Consider the following 16,148-nt stretch of genomic DNA (forward strand, 5'->3'; position numbering starts at 1 on the left):
ATTCTGACACCATTCTGGGGTTAGATATCATTATTGTCTCCGTCCTCTGAAAACTTTGAAGTGCATTGATCACTTTGATAACTATGTCCCTTGGACACCCGAGAGCCTTCAAAATCATCACAGCTCACCGTTCCACATGAGGCATGACCTAGGTGTTGAAAGCCTTCTTTAAAGTGCTCTTATCGAAATGGTCTGTCAGGATTTCCCTTGCTTGCTCTCAAAGGCCATATTCAACCTGTCCGTCAAAGGCTGAATGTTTATAAACATTGTGCTAGGTCCAATATTTTACCAGGTTTAACTTCCTCTTTTCTAACTGCAATGTTTACAAAGCACTCGAGATGCATCCAAGCATGAAGAGAAAGAAAAACAAACAATGGTCTTTGCTAGTATCCATACCTGCCAATCAAAGCACCTCAAAGGATGCAGACACCAAATGCTAACCTTTCAATGTTGAAGGGTACTCCCCAGTGAAACTGACAATCAAAGCAGCTCTGGGCTATGAGAGAAATCAAGGGGTTCTCCTGGGAAGTCCTGACAGGTCATTCTATAAGAGCACTTTTAACACCTGGGCCAATCCCTAATGTGGAATGGAATGCTGCAGATTTTGAAGACTTCCAGGTGTCCAGACTTTAGGCATGTCCTTGTGGATGAGGAATTTATAGGGTTATGCACAAAATGTGAGGATGTGGAACTAAGAATGATTGCTCTTTTCAAAGAACCAGTAGATGCACAAATAGGCCGACTGTCCTTTTCCTGTGTTGTATGTTTTTCTGATTCCATCCGATCCATCTTTAGAGTGTAATATGTAGACTTGTTTATTCTTTTTATCAGGCAGCTGCAAAACCCCGTGGTTTGACCGCGATAACCCATCAGGGAAAGGGGATTATGAAGATCTTCAGAATCTCCAGAAACAATATCCCGGTCAGATCTGCAGTAACCCGACTGCCTGTGAAGTGGAGACAACATCCGGAATTCCTGCCTCAGGCTCTGGAGACAACACCTCAGAGTAAACAATGATTGCTGCCATTGTACTTTGTTATTATCACTTCATTCAAAAAAGTATAAATTGTGTCACATTCTCATTCCTTTCCATTCTGTACTGAACAGGTGCAGTATTTCACATGGATTTGCCTGTGTGAATGATGAACAAACTGATGGGAGCTGTGAAGATTATAAAATACGCTTTATGTGTCCAGAGTCTTATTGTAAGTAATGGAAAATTTTAAAAACTGATCTGCATTACCTTCCACTTTTGAAATCTAATTCCACTTTTAATATTGCAGTTTTTGGTTTGTGATTTAAGATATAAAAATTCCTGTTTAAGCCTTGGTATTCCACTTCAGGAAGGATGTCAATGCTTTGAAGATGATATAGAGATTTACTTGAAAGGTACCAGGGATGAGGAAATCCAACTATGAGAAGAACCAAGAGAAGTTGAGTTTGCTCTCTGAACATTGAAGGTTATGTCAAGATTTATTAGAGATATTCAAAATCATAAAGGATTCTGATAGAGCAATAAGGAAAAACTATTTACATATGCAGGACATATGTCTGCTACATATCCAGGGGAAAGCAATTTAAGATAACTAATAGAAAAGCCAGAGATCTTTTTTCTTGGAGCAAGTTATTGTGACCTTGAATGCATTTTCCGTGAAGGTAGGAAAGCAGATTCAATAGTAACATTCAAAGGGAAGTTGGGCAAGTTCACAAAGGAAAGAAAATTTGTTTTGGAAAAGTGCAAGAGTCCAGGACTAATTGGATGGCTCTTTCCAAGAGCTGATATGATGGACCAAATGGCCTAATCCTCAAAGCTATAAGATAGTATGATTTCAGCCTGTTCAGCTTTGAAGGGTGTGGGGGATCATCGATAGACCTCCCTGTGGACTTCGTGGAGTAGAGCTTCCTTATTGAGTGAGCACTTGCTGTTCAGCCCGAATTGGCACTGTGGGTCCCGAGGTGTAGACTGTCTTACTGTAAGCGGCCCTTCTCTTTGGTGTACGATAAAGTACCTTTAGTGACAAGAAACTGGTTTTGGCGAATTACTACACAGCCTCTGGTTAGAAGTGATGTGTGTTTGTGCAATATGATACATGGACTACCTTAGTGTAATGTATTGGACCATTGACTCAATGTCACCAGACATTACAACCCAAAATATTGGCATAGAAACTAGGTCCATTTTACCACCATTCAATGCCCTCCTAAGCTTTCAATATGGTGGGCAGGGAACGGTCACTAATTACAGGCTAAATTACGCTCAACATTGTATTGGTATAGGTAATAACATTAGCAATGACATCAGCATTGCATATCCTGATTATTTTACAAACAAAATATTATTCAAGTTAAGATCTTTGTGTGTTTTATCATTCTGGAAATTTCAATTTGTCTAAAAAAGAATATTAACTATTTTGCTCGAGTTACCAAGGCTACTTCAGAAAATGTTTTGTTTCAGTCATGGGGCGGGGTTTTCTGGTCACGCTCACCCTGAAACTGGAACATTCCGCCCAAGGTCAACGGACCTTTCCATAGTCTGCCCCTTGTCTGCTACAATTCCCATGGTGGACGCCACGGGAAATTCACTCCCATGGTCTCAGAAGACTCGGGCAATATTCACATTACAAATGTAAACTTTTCAACAGTGCAGTTTCTCCCCATTAAGATAATCACTTGAAGGAAGCAAAATAATATGACCAATTTTGAACCTACTTTGTCCATAAAGCAAAGGCTGAATAGTTGGCTAATTGGACATGGTCAGTTTTCAGATTGTTCAGGTTGTACTTATCCATCATCTATAATCTCAGGATTGAGAGCTGGAAGATACGGGGGGAAAAAACAAGGAGAGAACAGAGTTCAGGAAGGAAGAGGAGAGCACGAGACAGAAGGCCGATTCCTTAAGTGGCCAAACAGGGAGTATTTCACCTCCATTAACTTTACTCAACAGCAATGTCTCTGACACATTTACTTCGCCAAGGAGGTTGTCACTAACTTGTTGTAGTTACAAGTCTCACGCAAATACTGTTTATGTCTACAAACTCTGTTTTAGCCAGCATTCTAGCTGACAGTACAGTGCTCTTTCAGGGCAGTCACTGAGGCTCTCTGAAGCAACAGCATGCATTGTCTTGCATGTTTCTTCTAACCAGCCTGGCACCTTTATCAATCATGGATTCCATTACCTCAGTGTTCAACTAGTTTGTGACCACATCATATCATGCAGGCATGTGTGCGCCATATCTTGACAGTACTCAAGACTCTGATAATCTTTGATGCCACCTTTATTCCCAATAGGCCAGGAATTAAGTTACAGGTGGGCCACTGGGCGACAAGGTCTCATGTCTGCTCACATGAAACTGATGTGGAGATGCCGGCGTTGGACTGGGGTAAACACAGTAAGAGTTTTAACAACACCAGGTTAAAGTCCAACAGGTTTATTTGGTAGCAAATGAAACTGGGCATCGAGGCAGTTAAGGCTTACAATGCCACGCGATGCATCATTAAGCAAAGAATTGGTGTGAAAAATAATGCTTCCACAGCCTGAAGCTTGCCGGAGGAGTTTAGCAGTGCAGCCTGAATGGATATCCATCTTCATTACCATCAGCATGTTCCCCAACCTTCTTTTCATGAGGGATCTGCCATCACCTGGGCAACAACAAGAATGGGAAGAGGAGGAGCAGAAGCAGTGCCTCTCATTGGTTGAGCTTCGGAATTCGAGCAGTTCATTGAGAAGCTTTTTACCTACGTCGTCCCTTTGCTTCTAACCAGACTCCAATCCTGCTTACCACGATCTGATTACCTTCATTCAGTCTGGACTTATTGGTCTTATATGCACATCACTTTAAAGGTAAACACCAACTTCAAATCCAAAATAGTAAAACAAATTTATCAAACAAATATTAGAACCATGAAATCCCAAAGTGCAGAAGGAGGCCATTCGGCCCATTGAGCCTAAATGACAACAATCCCACCCAGGTCTGGTAAAAGAGGGGGAGGTGTGGCATTGTTAGTCAAGGACAGTATTACGGTGGCAGAAAGGACGTTTGATGAGGACTCGTCTACTGAGGTAGTATGGGCTGAGGTTAGAAGCAGGAAAGGAGAGGTCACCCTGTTGGGAGTTTTCTATAGGTCTCCGAAAAGTTCCAGAGATGTAGAGGAAAGGATTGCAAAGAGGATTCTGGATAGGAGCGAAAGTAACAGAGTAGTTGTTATGGGGGACTTTAACTTTACAAATATTGACTGGAAACACTATAGCTCGAGTACTTTAGATGGGTCAGTTTTTGTCCAATGTGTGCAGGAGGGTTTCCTGACACAGTATGTAGATAGGCCAACACGAGGCGAGGCCACATTGCATTTGGTACTGGGTAATGAACCAATACACATCTCTTTAACCTGTGTTGAATGCTCCCTCCACCCACATTATCTGTACCTTTAAGACCTGGCTGGCTGTAGAGATTTGCATTCTAATTAGTATTCTGTAACTTGATTTCTGTGTCTGTGCACTGTTGGAGAACAGATATCCACTCCATCTGACGAAGGAGCTGTGCTCCAAAAGCTTATGGTATTTGCTACCAAATAAACCTGTTGGACTTTAACCTGGTGTTGTGAGACTTCTTACTGTAATGAACCAGGCCAGGTGTTAGATTTGGAGGTAGCTGAGCACTTTGGTGATAGTGACCACAATTCGGTTACGTTTACTTTAGCGATGGAAAGGGATAGGTATATACCGCAGGGCAAGTGTTATAGCTGGGGAAAAGGAAATTATGATGCGATTAGGCAAGATTTAGGATGCATAGGATGGGGAAGAAATCTGCAGGGGATGGGCACAATTGAAATGTGGAGCTTGTTCAAGGAACAGCTACTGCATGTCCTTGATAAGTATGTACCTGTCAGGCAGGGAGGAAGTGGTCGAGCGAGGGAACCGTGGTTTACTAAAGAAGTTGAATCTCTTGTGAAGAGGAAGAAGGAGACTTATGTAAAGATGAGACATGAAGGCTCAGTTAGGGCGCTTGAGAGTTACAAGTTAGCCAGGAAGGACCTGAAGAGAGAGCTAAGAAGAGCCATGAGGCAAAATTCATAATGCTAAAGTGCAAAGGGACTTGGGAGTCCTAGTCCAGGATTCTCTAAAGGTAAACTTGCAGGTTGAGTCCGTAATTAAGAAAGCAACTGTAATGTTGTCATTTATCTCAAGAGGCTTGGAATACAAAAGCAGGGATGTACTTCTGAGGCTTTATAAAGCACTGGTTAGGCCCCATTTGGAGTACTGTGAGCAATTTTGGGCCCCACACCTCAGGAAGGACATACTGGCACTGGAGCGGGTCCAGCGGAGATTCACACGGATGATCCCAGGAATGGTAGGCCTGACATACGATGAACGTCTGAGGATCGTGGGATTATATTCATTGGAGTTTAGGAGGTTGAGGGGAGATCTGATAGAAACTTACAAGATAATGAACGGCTTAGATAGGATGGACGTAGGGAAGTTGTTTCCATTAACAGGGGAGACTAGGACGCGGGGGCACAGCCTTAGAATAAAAGGGAGTCACTTTAGAACAGAGATGAGGAGAAATTTCTTCAGCCAGAGAGTGGTGGGTCTGTGGAATTCATTGCCACAGAGGGCTGTGGAGGCCGAGACGTTGAGCGTCTTCAAGACAGAAATTGATAAATTCTTGATTTCTCGAGGAATTAAGGGCTATGGGGAGAGAGCGGGTAAATGGAGTTGAAATCAACCATGATTGAATGGTGGAGTGGACTCGATGGGCCGAATGGCCTTACTTCCGCTCCTATGTCTTATGGTCTTATGGTCTTATGGGACATGAGAAGTCTTTGGCAGGTAGGATCAAGGAAAACCCTAAAGCTTTCTGTAGGTATGTCAGGAATAAAAGAATGACTAGGATAAGATTAGGACCAGTCAAGGACAGTAGTGGGAAGTTGTGCATGGAGTCTGAAGAGATAGGAGAGGCATTAAATGAATATTTTTTGTCAGTATTCACACAGGAAAAAGATAATGTTGTCGAAGAGAATACTGAGATACAGGCTATTAGACTAGATGGGATTGAGGTTCATAAGGAGGAGGTGTTAGCAATTCTGGAAAGTGTGAAAATAGATAAGTCCCCTGGGCCGGATGGGATTTATCCTAGGATTCTCTGGGAAGCTAGGGAGGAGATTGCAGAGCCTTTGGCTTTGATCTTTATGTCGTCATTGTCTACAGGAATAGTGCCAGAAGACTGGAGGATAGCAAATGTTGTCCCCTTGTTCAAGAAGGGGAGTAGAGACAACCCTGGTAATTATAGACCGGTGATCCTTACTTCTGTTGTGGGCAAAGTTTTGGAAAGGATTATAAGAGATAGGATTTATAATCATCTAGAAAGGAACAATTTGATTAGGGATAGTCAATACGGTTTTGTGAAAGATAGGTCGTGCCTCACAAACCTTATTGAGTTCTTTGAGAAGGTGACCAAAGAGGTGGATGAGGGTAAAGCAGTTGATGTGGTGTATATGGATTTCAGTAAAGCGTTTGATAAGGTTCCCCATGGTAGGCTATTGCAGAAAATACGGAGGCATGGGATTGAGGGTGATTTAGTGGTTTGGATCAGGAACTGGCTAGCTGTAAGAAAACAGAGGGTGGTGGTTGATGGGAAATGTTCATTCTGGAGTTCAGTTCCTAGTGGTGTACCGCAAGGATCTGTTTTGGTGCCACTGATGTTTGTCATTTTTATAAATGACCTGGATGAGGGCGAAGAAGGATGGAATAGTAAATTTGCGGATGACACTAAAGTCTGTGGAGTTGTGGACAGTGCGGAAGGTTGTTGCAGGTTACAAAGGGACATAGATAAGCTGCAGAGCTGGGCTGAGAGGTGGCAAATGGAGTTTAATGCGGAAAAGTGTGAGGTGATTCACTTTGGAAGGAGTAACAAGAATACAGAGTACTGGGCTAATGGTAAGATACTTGGTAGTGTGGATGAGCAGAGATCTCGGTGTCCGTGTGCAGAGATTCCTGAAAGTTGGCACCCAGGCTGATAGGGTTGTTAAGAAGGTGTACAGTGTGTTAGCTTTTATTGGTAGAGGGATTGAGTTTCGGAGCCATGATGTCATGTTGCAGCCGTACGAAACTCTGGTGCGGCTGCACTTGGAGTATTGCGTACAGTTCTGGTCACCGCATTATGGGAAGTATGTGGAAGCATTGGAAAGGGTGCAGAGGAGATTTACCAGGATGTTGCCTGGTATGGTGGGAAGGTCTTATGAGGAAAGGCTGAGTGATTTGAGGCTGTTTTCGTTAGAGAGAAGAAGGTTAAGAGGTGACTTAATAGAGGCATACAGGATGATCAGAGGATTAGATAGGGTGGACAGTGAAAGCCTTTTTCCTCGGATGGTGATGGCTAGCACGAGGGGACATAGCTTTAAATTGAGGGGTGATAGATATAGGACAGATGTCAGAGGTAGGTTCTTTACTCAGAGAGTAGTAAGGGCGTGGAATGCCCTGCCTGCAACAGTAGTGGACTCGTCAACATTAAGGTCATTTAAAGGGTCATTGGATAAACATGACCCTATTGGAATAGTGTAGGTTAGATGGGCTTTAGATTGGTTTCACAGGTCGGCGCAACATTGAGGGCCGAAGGGTCTGTACTGCGCTGTAATGTTCTATGTTCTAGGTCCTATCCCCGTAACCCCACACATTTACGCTGCTAATTTCCTGACACTAAGGGGCAATTTACCATGGCCAATCCACCTAACCCGCACATCTTTGGAATGTGGGAGGAAACCAGAGCACCTGGAGGAAACCCACGCAGACACGGGGCGGACGTGCAAATTCCACAGTCACCCGAGGCCAGAATTGAACCCGGGTTCCTGGCACTGTGAGACAGCAATGGTAGCCACTCTGCCATTGTGCCATACTATTGTCACAGCATGTTAGCAATGACAACAATACTCACCACCTGACTTCTCAAGGTCTGTCCACCATCAACAAGGCACAAATCAGGAGTGCGATGGAATACTCTCCACTTGCCTGGATGAGTGCAGCTCTAACAACATTCAAGAAACTTGACACTATCCATGGAAGCAGCCTATTTGGTTGGTAACTCACCAACCACTTAAACGTTCACTCATCCACCATCAAAATCCTGGAATTCCCTCCCTAATGGCATTGTGGGCCAACCCACAACACATGGACTGCAGCGATTCAAGAAGGCAGCTCACCACCACCTTCTCAAGGGCAGCTCGGGATGGGCAATAAATGCTGGCCAGCCAGCAACGCCCATGTCCCACGAGTGAATTTTTTAAAAAATCCCGGTGGCATCAGTGTGCATCGTCTGTTTTTCCTCTTATTCATGTGTAGGATTTGAGGATCGCTGGTTGGGTCAGTATTTACCACCCATCCCTAATTGCCCTTGACAAGGTGGTGATGAGCTGCCTCCTGGAACTGCTGCAGTCCATGTGTCGCAGGTACGCCACAGTGCCTTTAGGGAGAGAATTCGAGAATTCTGACCCAGCGACAGTGAATGAACAGCGAAATATTTCCAAGTCAGGATTGATTTTGATTTGATTTATTATTGTCACATTATGAGTATGCAGTGAAAAGTATTGTTTCTTGCGCGCTACACATTCAGAGCATGCCTTTCCTAAAGAAGGAAACGAGAGAGTGCAGAATGTAGTGTTCCAGTCATACCTAGGGTGTGGAGAAAGATCAACTTGATGCAAGGTAAGTCCATTCAAAAGTCTGACAGCAGCAGGGAAGAAGCTGTTCTTGAGTCGGTTGGTATGTGACCTCAGACTTTTGTATCTTTTTCCCGACAGAAGAAGGTGGAAGAGAGAATGTCCGGGCTGCGTGCGGTCCTTAATTATGCTGGCTGCTTTGCCGAGGCAGCGGGAAGTGTACACAGAGTCAATGGTGTGTGATTTGCAGGGGAACTATCAGGTTGTGGTGTTCCCATGCTCCTGCTACCTTGTTCTTTAAGCTGGTGGAGGTTGCAGGTTTCAACGTGCTGTCTAAGGAGCCTTCGACAAAAAGAGTCCAATTGTCGATACATTGCTCTTCCTGTCCTTCATCCATTAAATCAAAATCTTCCATTTCATCTTAGTCACGTTCCTCAAAGTATGTTTTTTGTTTGTTCCATAATTAAGGCAACTGCAAAACTGAGTGGTTTGACCGTGATAACCCGTCAGGGAATGGAGATTTTGAAGATCTTGTGAATCTCCGGAATGAATATCCCGGTCAGATCTGCCAGAACCCGACAGCCTGTGAAGTGCAGACAACATCAGGAATTCCAGCCTCAAGCTCTGGAGACAACATCCCTCAGTAAATAATTATTCTTACCACCTTATTTTCATAGTGTGTCTTTATTTTAAAGAATATGTTTTGATTTACCTCTTAAGCTATCATTCCCTCCCGTCCTTTATTAGGTGCAATATTTCTTCTGGATTTGCCTGTGTGAATGCAGAGCAGGATGACGGGAGCTGTGAAGATTACAGAATACGATTTTCCTGTCCTGAATCTTTTTGTAAGTATTGGACATCTGTAAAAGTTGATTTATTGACTGCAACCTGCCACTTTGAGGTTCTACTCTCGAGGGATTGGTTTAGCTCAGTTGGCTGGACAGCTGGTTTGTGATACAGAGAGACGCCAACAGCGTGAATTCAATTCCCGTACCGGCTGAGGTTATTCACGAATATCAACCTTGCCCCTCACCTTGAGTAGTTCTGCTGCTCAGGTTCAATCACCACTGGTCAGCTCTCCCCCTCAAAGGGGAGAGCAGCCTGTGGCCATCTGGGATTATAGAGTCATGGGGCACAATCTTGCAACCTCATCCCGCATGTCGTTCAGCAAGGCGAGGTGGTACAATTGGGTGAGAGGTGAAAATTCAGATGTACCTGCTTTCTTGACTCCCCCGATCGTACCAGCCCTGTTTTGCCGGCAAAATCAGCTTTGCGCCCTTTTGGCACAAGGTCAATTTCAATATTTTTAGGAGTCCCAAATGTTACCATCCAGCTCACTGGTCAAGCTTCTCACCAGCGAGAATCACAGCAGCTCTCCATAAGTGGAGAGCAGATGTGATGGTCTCGCCGGGGGGATTGGAGGCCATTGGAGCCACCAGGTGTTCAGGAACATGGCTAGACAGTGCCCATGGAGCACTGCAAGCCTGGCAGAGCACCTTGCACCCTGGCATTGCCCATCGGGCACCATAACCAAGGGCAGTGCCATGGGCATGGGGCCTGAGCGAGGGGTCGGTCCTGAATGGGGGTAAGGCTTTGATTGGGGGAGTGACTTTAAGGGGGAACTCTACACACAGGGGTGATTGATAGGGGGTTACAAGGGTGGAGATTGTCTGTGGGGCAGGTGGGGGAGGTGTAGACTGGCATGGGGGTGGCGAAGTTCGTGGGGCGGGTGGGGGGGAAGATGCAGTAGGAGATCTCCCAGAACACTGGGAGATCGGGACCCCGAGGCCCCCCTCCCCCCACTGGCAAGAATCGCACCCGGGCGCTTTATTTGCACTGAGTGCAGTAAGATTGCGACTCACATCTTGCCAAAAGAAACCAGTGCGAATCCCTCCCGTCTTCTCGCATGTTCGGCACTTAGAAGTTTTTCATAAGATTGTGCCCGTAGTGTCATACAGTGCAGAAAAAGCCCTTCGGCCCATCGACAATAACTGCCACTAAGGTCGTGCTAATCCCATTTTCCTGCATTTGACCCATATCCTAGAATGTTATGATGCTTCAAGTGCTCATACAAATACTTTTTAAAGGTGAAAAGTTTCTGGCCTCCACTACCTTCCCAGGCAGTGCATTCCAGATTCCCACCACCTTCTGAGTGAAGATCTTTTTTCTCAAATCCCTTCTGAATCTCCTACCCCTCACCCTAAAACTCTGCCCCCTCATGATTGACCCCTCAACCAAGGTGAACAGCTGCTCCCTATTCACTCTGTCCATACCCCTCATAATCTTACACACCTCAATTATGTCCCACTCAGCCTTCTCTGCTCTAAAGATGTGGAAATGCCGATGTGGACGGCCTAAACCGGGATGTTGGGTTCATGTCACACTATCAGTAACCCCCACAGCTTGCCTGCTGGACTTGCAGAATCTCACTGGCTGTCCTGTCTGGATACAATACACATCTCTTTAACCTGTGCTTAATGCTCCCTCCACTCACATTGTCTGTATCTTTAAGACCTGGTTGGCTGTAGAGATTCGCATTCTAATCAGTATTCTGTAACTTGATTTTGTGTCTCTGTATGCCCTGTTTGAGAGCAGATTTCCACTCCATCTGACGAAGGAGCAGCGCTCCGAAAGCTAGTGGCGTTTGCTACCAAATAAACCTGTTGGACTTTAACCTGGTGCTGTTAGACTCCTTACTAAAGAAAACAATCCAAGCCTATCCAGAGTTTCCTTATAGCTCAAATGCTTCATCCCAGGCAACATTCTGGATCATCCAGACTCGAATCTTGGCTTGATTCTCTCTCCACAGATGCTGTCAAACCTGCTGAGATTTTCCAGCCTTTTCTGTTTTTGTTTCAGATTCCAGCACCTACAACCTTTAACCTGGTGAATCTCCTCTTAAACCAGAGCACCCAGAGGAAACCCACACAGACACGGGGAGAATGCACAAACTCCAAACTGACAATAACCCAAGCCGAGAATCGAACCCAAGTCTCTGGCGCTGTGAGGCAGCAGTGCTAACCACTGTGCCATCATGCCGCTCCAGACTGAACCTTTCACTTCAGGAATGAAATGAGGCTCCCCCTGTTGATCATAAGGGACTATGTGATCTTTAACAAATAAATTTAGTCAACATTATTTTCCAAACATTAGTTTTGGGACGGCACGGTGGCACAGTAGTAAGCACTGCTGCCTCACAGCGCCAGGGACCTGGGTTCAATTCCCGGCTTGGGTCACTGTTTGTTGGAGTTTGCACATTCTCCCCGTATCTGCATGGGTTTCCTCCAGGTGCTCCGGTTTCCTCCCACAGTCCAAAGGAATGGCCTCCTTCTGTATTCTGCGATCTGAGGATTCTAACTGCTTCTATATATCCTTATAATACTCAGGACAAAAAACTTGTTGGTATAACGTGGGCAGGAATCAGATGCATATTCAAGTTCACTACTTTAAATATAATTAGTGGGCTTGAATCCAGGTCCCTGTTTCACAGCGGCAGGGACGCGGGTTCTATTCTGGCCTCGGGTCACTATCTGTGTGGAGTTTGCACATTCTCCCCATGTCTGGGTGGGTTTCCTCCGGGTGCTCCAGTTTCCTCCCACAGTCCAAAGATGTGCGGGTTAGGTTGATTGGCCATAATAAATTGACCCTAGTGTCAGGAGATTAGCAGGATAAATATGTGAGATTATGAGAATAGGGCCTAAATTGTGGTCGGTGCAGATTCGATGGGCCGAATGGATTCTGATTTAAGCCCAATCGAAATAGCTCCCGCAATTCACTTGCCGCTTCAGCCAGATCTGCACCAAGTGGGCTTTTGTACAGATCTTCAAAAGCGAGGACCTGGCGTGTTGGATCCCAAGGGTCGTGCAAGCACCAACAACCCCTCAGCAAAGAGAGGCATCCTCTTCCCACCACGCCATGCAGGCATGAGATTTATCCAAACCAGCCCCCCCACACAGCCTGCCTTCCCTCTCAGAATTACCACTCTGCCCCCTTCTCCCTCAAGCCCCTTACTCAGCCTCCCTCAGGCCACGTCTCCTGGCATTGACACCTAGCTTGGTGCTTTGTGCCCCGAGGAGGCTCAAACAGGTAGATCCAGTGGCCATGTGCCCTTCTGCTGCTGCCAGGCTGCAATGGATGGGTCCTTCAACGGTCTTGAGGGTTGGATGGGCTCGGTCTGGGGCAAGGGGTTGACCTCATCACTCTGTGCCAGATTGGGGTGTCATGACTGGACTGCCCCTTCTACCCCTAAAACTCTTACTGTGTTCACCCCAGTCCAACGCCGGCATCTCCACATCCTTCTACCCCTGGCATACCTGAAGATAGTAAGAAGTTTAACAACACCAGGTTAAAGTCCAACAGGTTTATTTGGTAGCAAAAGCCACAAGCTTTCGGAACCTTAAGCCCCTTCTTCAGGTGAGTGGGAATTATGTTCACAAACAGGGCATATAAAGACACAAATTCAATTTACTTAGTTTGTGTCTTTATATGCCCTGTTTGTGAACAGAATTCCCACTCACCTGAAGAAGGGGCTTAAGGCTCCGAAAGCTAGTGGCTTTTGCTACCAAATAAACCTGTTGGACTTTAACCTGGTGTTGTTAAACTTCTTACTGTGTTTACCCCAGTCCAACGCCGGCATCTCCACATCATGAATACCTGAAGATAGCCCCTGGCATGGTGATTTCAGGCAGCCCTGTGATCAACATCATCATTCCTGCCTATCAGCTGTGAAAATTCTGAAGCTGCCAAGTCAGTTTAACCTCCATGTGCCCTGGTCACCTGTCAGGATTTTAAATCATTGCAGCGCTCCATTCGACAGCAAACTTCCCTGTCAGAAGCTGCAGGTGTGATCAGACTCCTTTGAAATCCTCTGAAGATTGGATGATGTCAATTTCACTTGGCGGGTGAGAGGTTTGAGGGAGTTCCAGTCTGCACAGCTGTGCACAGCCCCAAGGAAGATAACCGGCTGATGAAGGAATCAAATTTAAGTTGTACAAATGACAGACCTTTGATTACTATTGGATCCATCCGACTTGAGATGGTATGTTGCTAAATCTGAGTGCTAGATCTGTAAAAGGATTCCGCAATTGCAAAAAAAAACTACTGAAGCTGATTATAATTTTGTTTAATTTTTCTGTGGCTAGATCACCTTCACACAGAATCTATCTATTGAGGTTTTTTCTCTTGCTCTGCTACAGCTATGTCAAATCCTTCAACTCTAACCTCTGCAGAGTATTGCCTGTTCCTTTCACCAGGTAATTGTAAAACCCAATGGTTTGATCGCGATGACCCATTAGGCAATGGCGATTTTGAAGAGCTGGTGAATCTCCAAAATGAATATCCGGATCAAATCTGCAGCAACCCGACTGCCTGTGAGGTGGAGACAACATCCGGAATTTCAGTCTTCAGCACTGGAGACAATGTTACTGAGTAAATAATATTTTTTTCTATTTGTATTTTGATGTCTTTATTACAGAGAGCGTGACTCATCACAACTGCATTTTCACGACTCCTGTTCTGTATTAAACAGCTGCAGCATTTCCACTGGATTTGCCTGTGTGAATAAAGAGCAGGAAGATGGGAGCTGTGAAGATTACAAAATACGGTTTACCTGTCCTGAAACCTTTTGTAAGTATTCAAAGTTTGTCAGAGTTGATTTATTGAACTTGCCCACTTTGGAAAGAGTGGTTCGACCTTCAATGTTTATATCTTGCTGAATGCTTAAATAAGAAAAAGATTATTTCAGTCGCTAGTTAGAATTGAACTGTGCATATTAAACATTGAGGAATTTCTGAGTGTGAATTGCCCTGGAAGATTGATCCATGGTATTCGCATCGGAATCTAACACTTAGTTGTTTTACTGCAGGATGCACTGAGTTCGGGCTGAGTGTTTCCTTTCAGTAATTAATCAAGACTAAACCTCCCCTGTCCACCACGACAACCCCCCCCAGACACCATTTCACACCTCCATTCAGGGGACCTTGAACAAGGTTTAACAAACAAACCTGTTAAAAGCAGGACCATGTGTTCAGCCAGATTTTCAGCCAGGTCACTATTAAACCAACACAAGTTGTGAATTTCATTATCCGAATCATTTTGAATTACAAGATTTTCCTTATTTTTTTTGTGGAACTCATTATTCATTATTTTTATAATCTCCTCCAGCCCAACAATCCTCTGATTGGTTCCCCTAACTATTAAATCCCCAATTACTATTGCTTTCAAAGCCACACATGGTGCAGTGTAGTTGGCTCTGGCTGCACATTCCAGAAAAACTATCACTCTCACCAGTGTCCAAACCTGAATACGAGTTGTAGAACGAGATTATCCACTTTGGAAGAAATAATAGTAAATTGGAATATTATTTAAATGGAGAAAAATTACATCGTGCGACTGTGCAGAGGGACCTGGGGGTCCTTGTGCACGAATCGCAAAAACTCAGTCTGCAGGTGCAGCAGGTGATCAAGAAGGCGAATGGAATGTTGGCCTTTATCGCGAGGGGGATAGAATATAAAAGCAGGGAGGTCTTGCTGCAACTGTACAAGGCACTGGTGAGGCCGCAACTGGAGTACTATGTGCAGTTTTGGTCCCCTTATTTGCGAAAGGATATATTGGCCTTGGAGGGAGTGCAGAGAAGGTTCACCAGGTTGATACCGGAGATGAGGGGTGTAGCTTATGAGGAGAGATTAAACAGATTGGGTCTGTATCGTTGGAGTTTAGAAGGATGAGGGGTGATCTTATAGAGACATATAAGATAATGAAGGGGCTGGATAGGGTAGAGGTGGAGAGATTCTTTCCACTTAGAAGGGAAACCAGAACTAGAGGGCACAGCCTCAAAATAAGGGGGGGCCGGTTCAGAACAGAGTTGAGGGGGAACTTCTTCTCTCAGAGGGTAGTGAATCTCTGGAATTCTCTGCCCATTGAAGTGTGGAGGCTTCCTCATTGAATATGTTTAAATCACGGGTAGATAGTTTTCTGATCGATAAGGGAATTAGGGGATATGGGGAGCAGGCGGGTAAGTGGAACTGATTCGCTTCAGATCAGCCATGATCTTGTTGAATGGCGGGGCAGGCTCGAAGGGCCAGATGGCCTACTCCTGCTCCTATTTCTTATGTTCTTATGTTCTTATGTGTGCAGAGGACTACCTGTTATTATGTTTGGGTCTAATTATAGACTGCAAAAAGACCATAAGATAGGTCAGTATAATTCAAACAAGGAACAGTTTATTGAATGTCCTAACAGTAGCACAGTCAGTCCAAGACTGACTCCCCTAAGCTCCACCCTGGGTGGAACTTGTTCCCCGGGTTACCTGATTTGCTCTCTTAAAGGAGCATAACGCCCCAACTACAAACATAGTTGGGGTGTTATGCTCCTTTAAGTTGGGGAGATGATGGTCTAGTGGTATTATCGCTAGACCATCACCAGCAACTCAACTAACGTTCTGGGGCCCAGGGTTTGAATCCCACCACAGCAGCTGGTGCAATTTGAATTCAATAAAAAAT

At 44.9% G+C, this 16,148-nt stretch overlaps 1 protein-coding gene across 8 annotated transcripts in view; it reads left to right on the top strand.

Moving 5' to 3' along the window:
* Positions 1-16,148, top strand: part of LOC144510017 (uncharacterized) — a 275,355-nt gene that overhangs the window by 92,421 nt on the left and 166,786 nt on the right. For 5 of the 8 annotated variants that reach the window (XM_078239203.1, XM_078239202.1, XM_078239205.1 and 2 more), the window contains 6 exons: positions 832-1,006; positions 1,108-1,205; positions 9,118-9,292; positions 9,397-9,494; positions 13,902-14,076; positions 14,177-14,274. The exons of 1 other annotated variant lie outside the window; for it this stretch is intronic. In XM_078239203.1, coding sequence (XP_078095329.1) covers positions 832-1,006; positions 1,108-1,205; positions 9,118-9,292; positions 9,397-9,494; positions 13,902-14,076; positions 14,177-14,274 — 819 coding nt within the window. The remainder of the gene's footprint in view (positions 1-831; positions 1,007-1,107; positions 1,206-9,117; positions 9,293-9,396; positions 9,495-13,901; positions 14,077-14,176; positions 14,275-16,148) is intronic. 2 more of the 8 variants (XM_078239206.1, XM_078239207.1) reach the window with 2 other exon arrangements.

This window comes from Mustelus asterias, chromosome 22, assembly GCF_964213995.1.
Source record: "Mustelus asterias chromosome 22, sMusAst1.hap1.1, whole genome shotgun sequence".
NCBI classification, from domain to species: domain Eukaryota; kingdom Metazoa; phylum Chordata; class Chondrichthyes; order Carcharhiniformes; family Triakidae; genus Mustelus; species Mustelus asterias.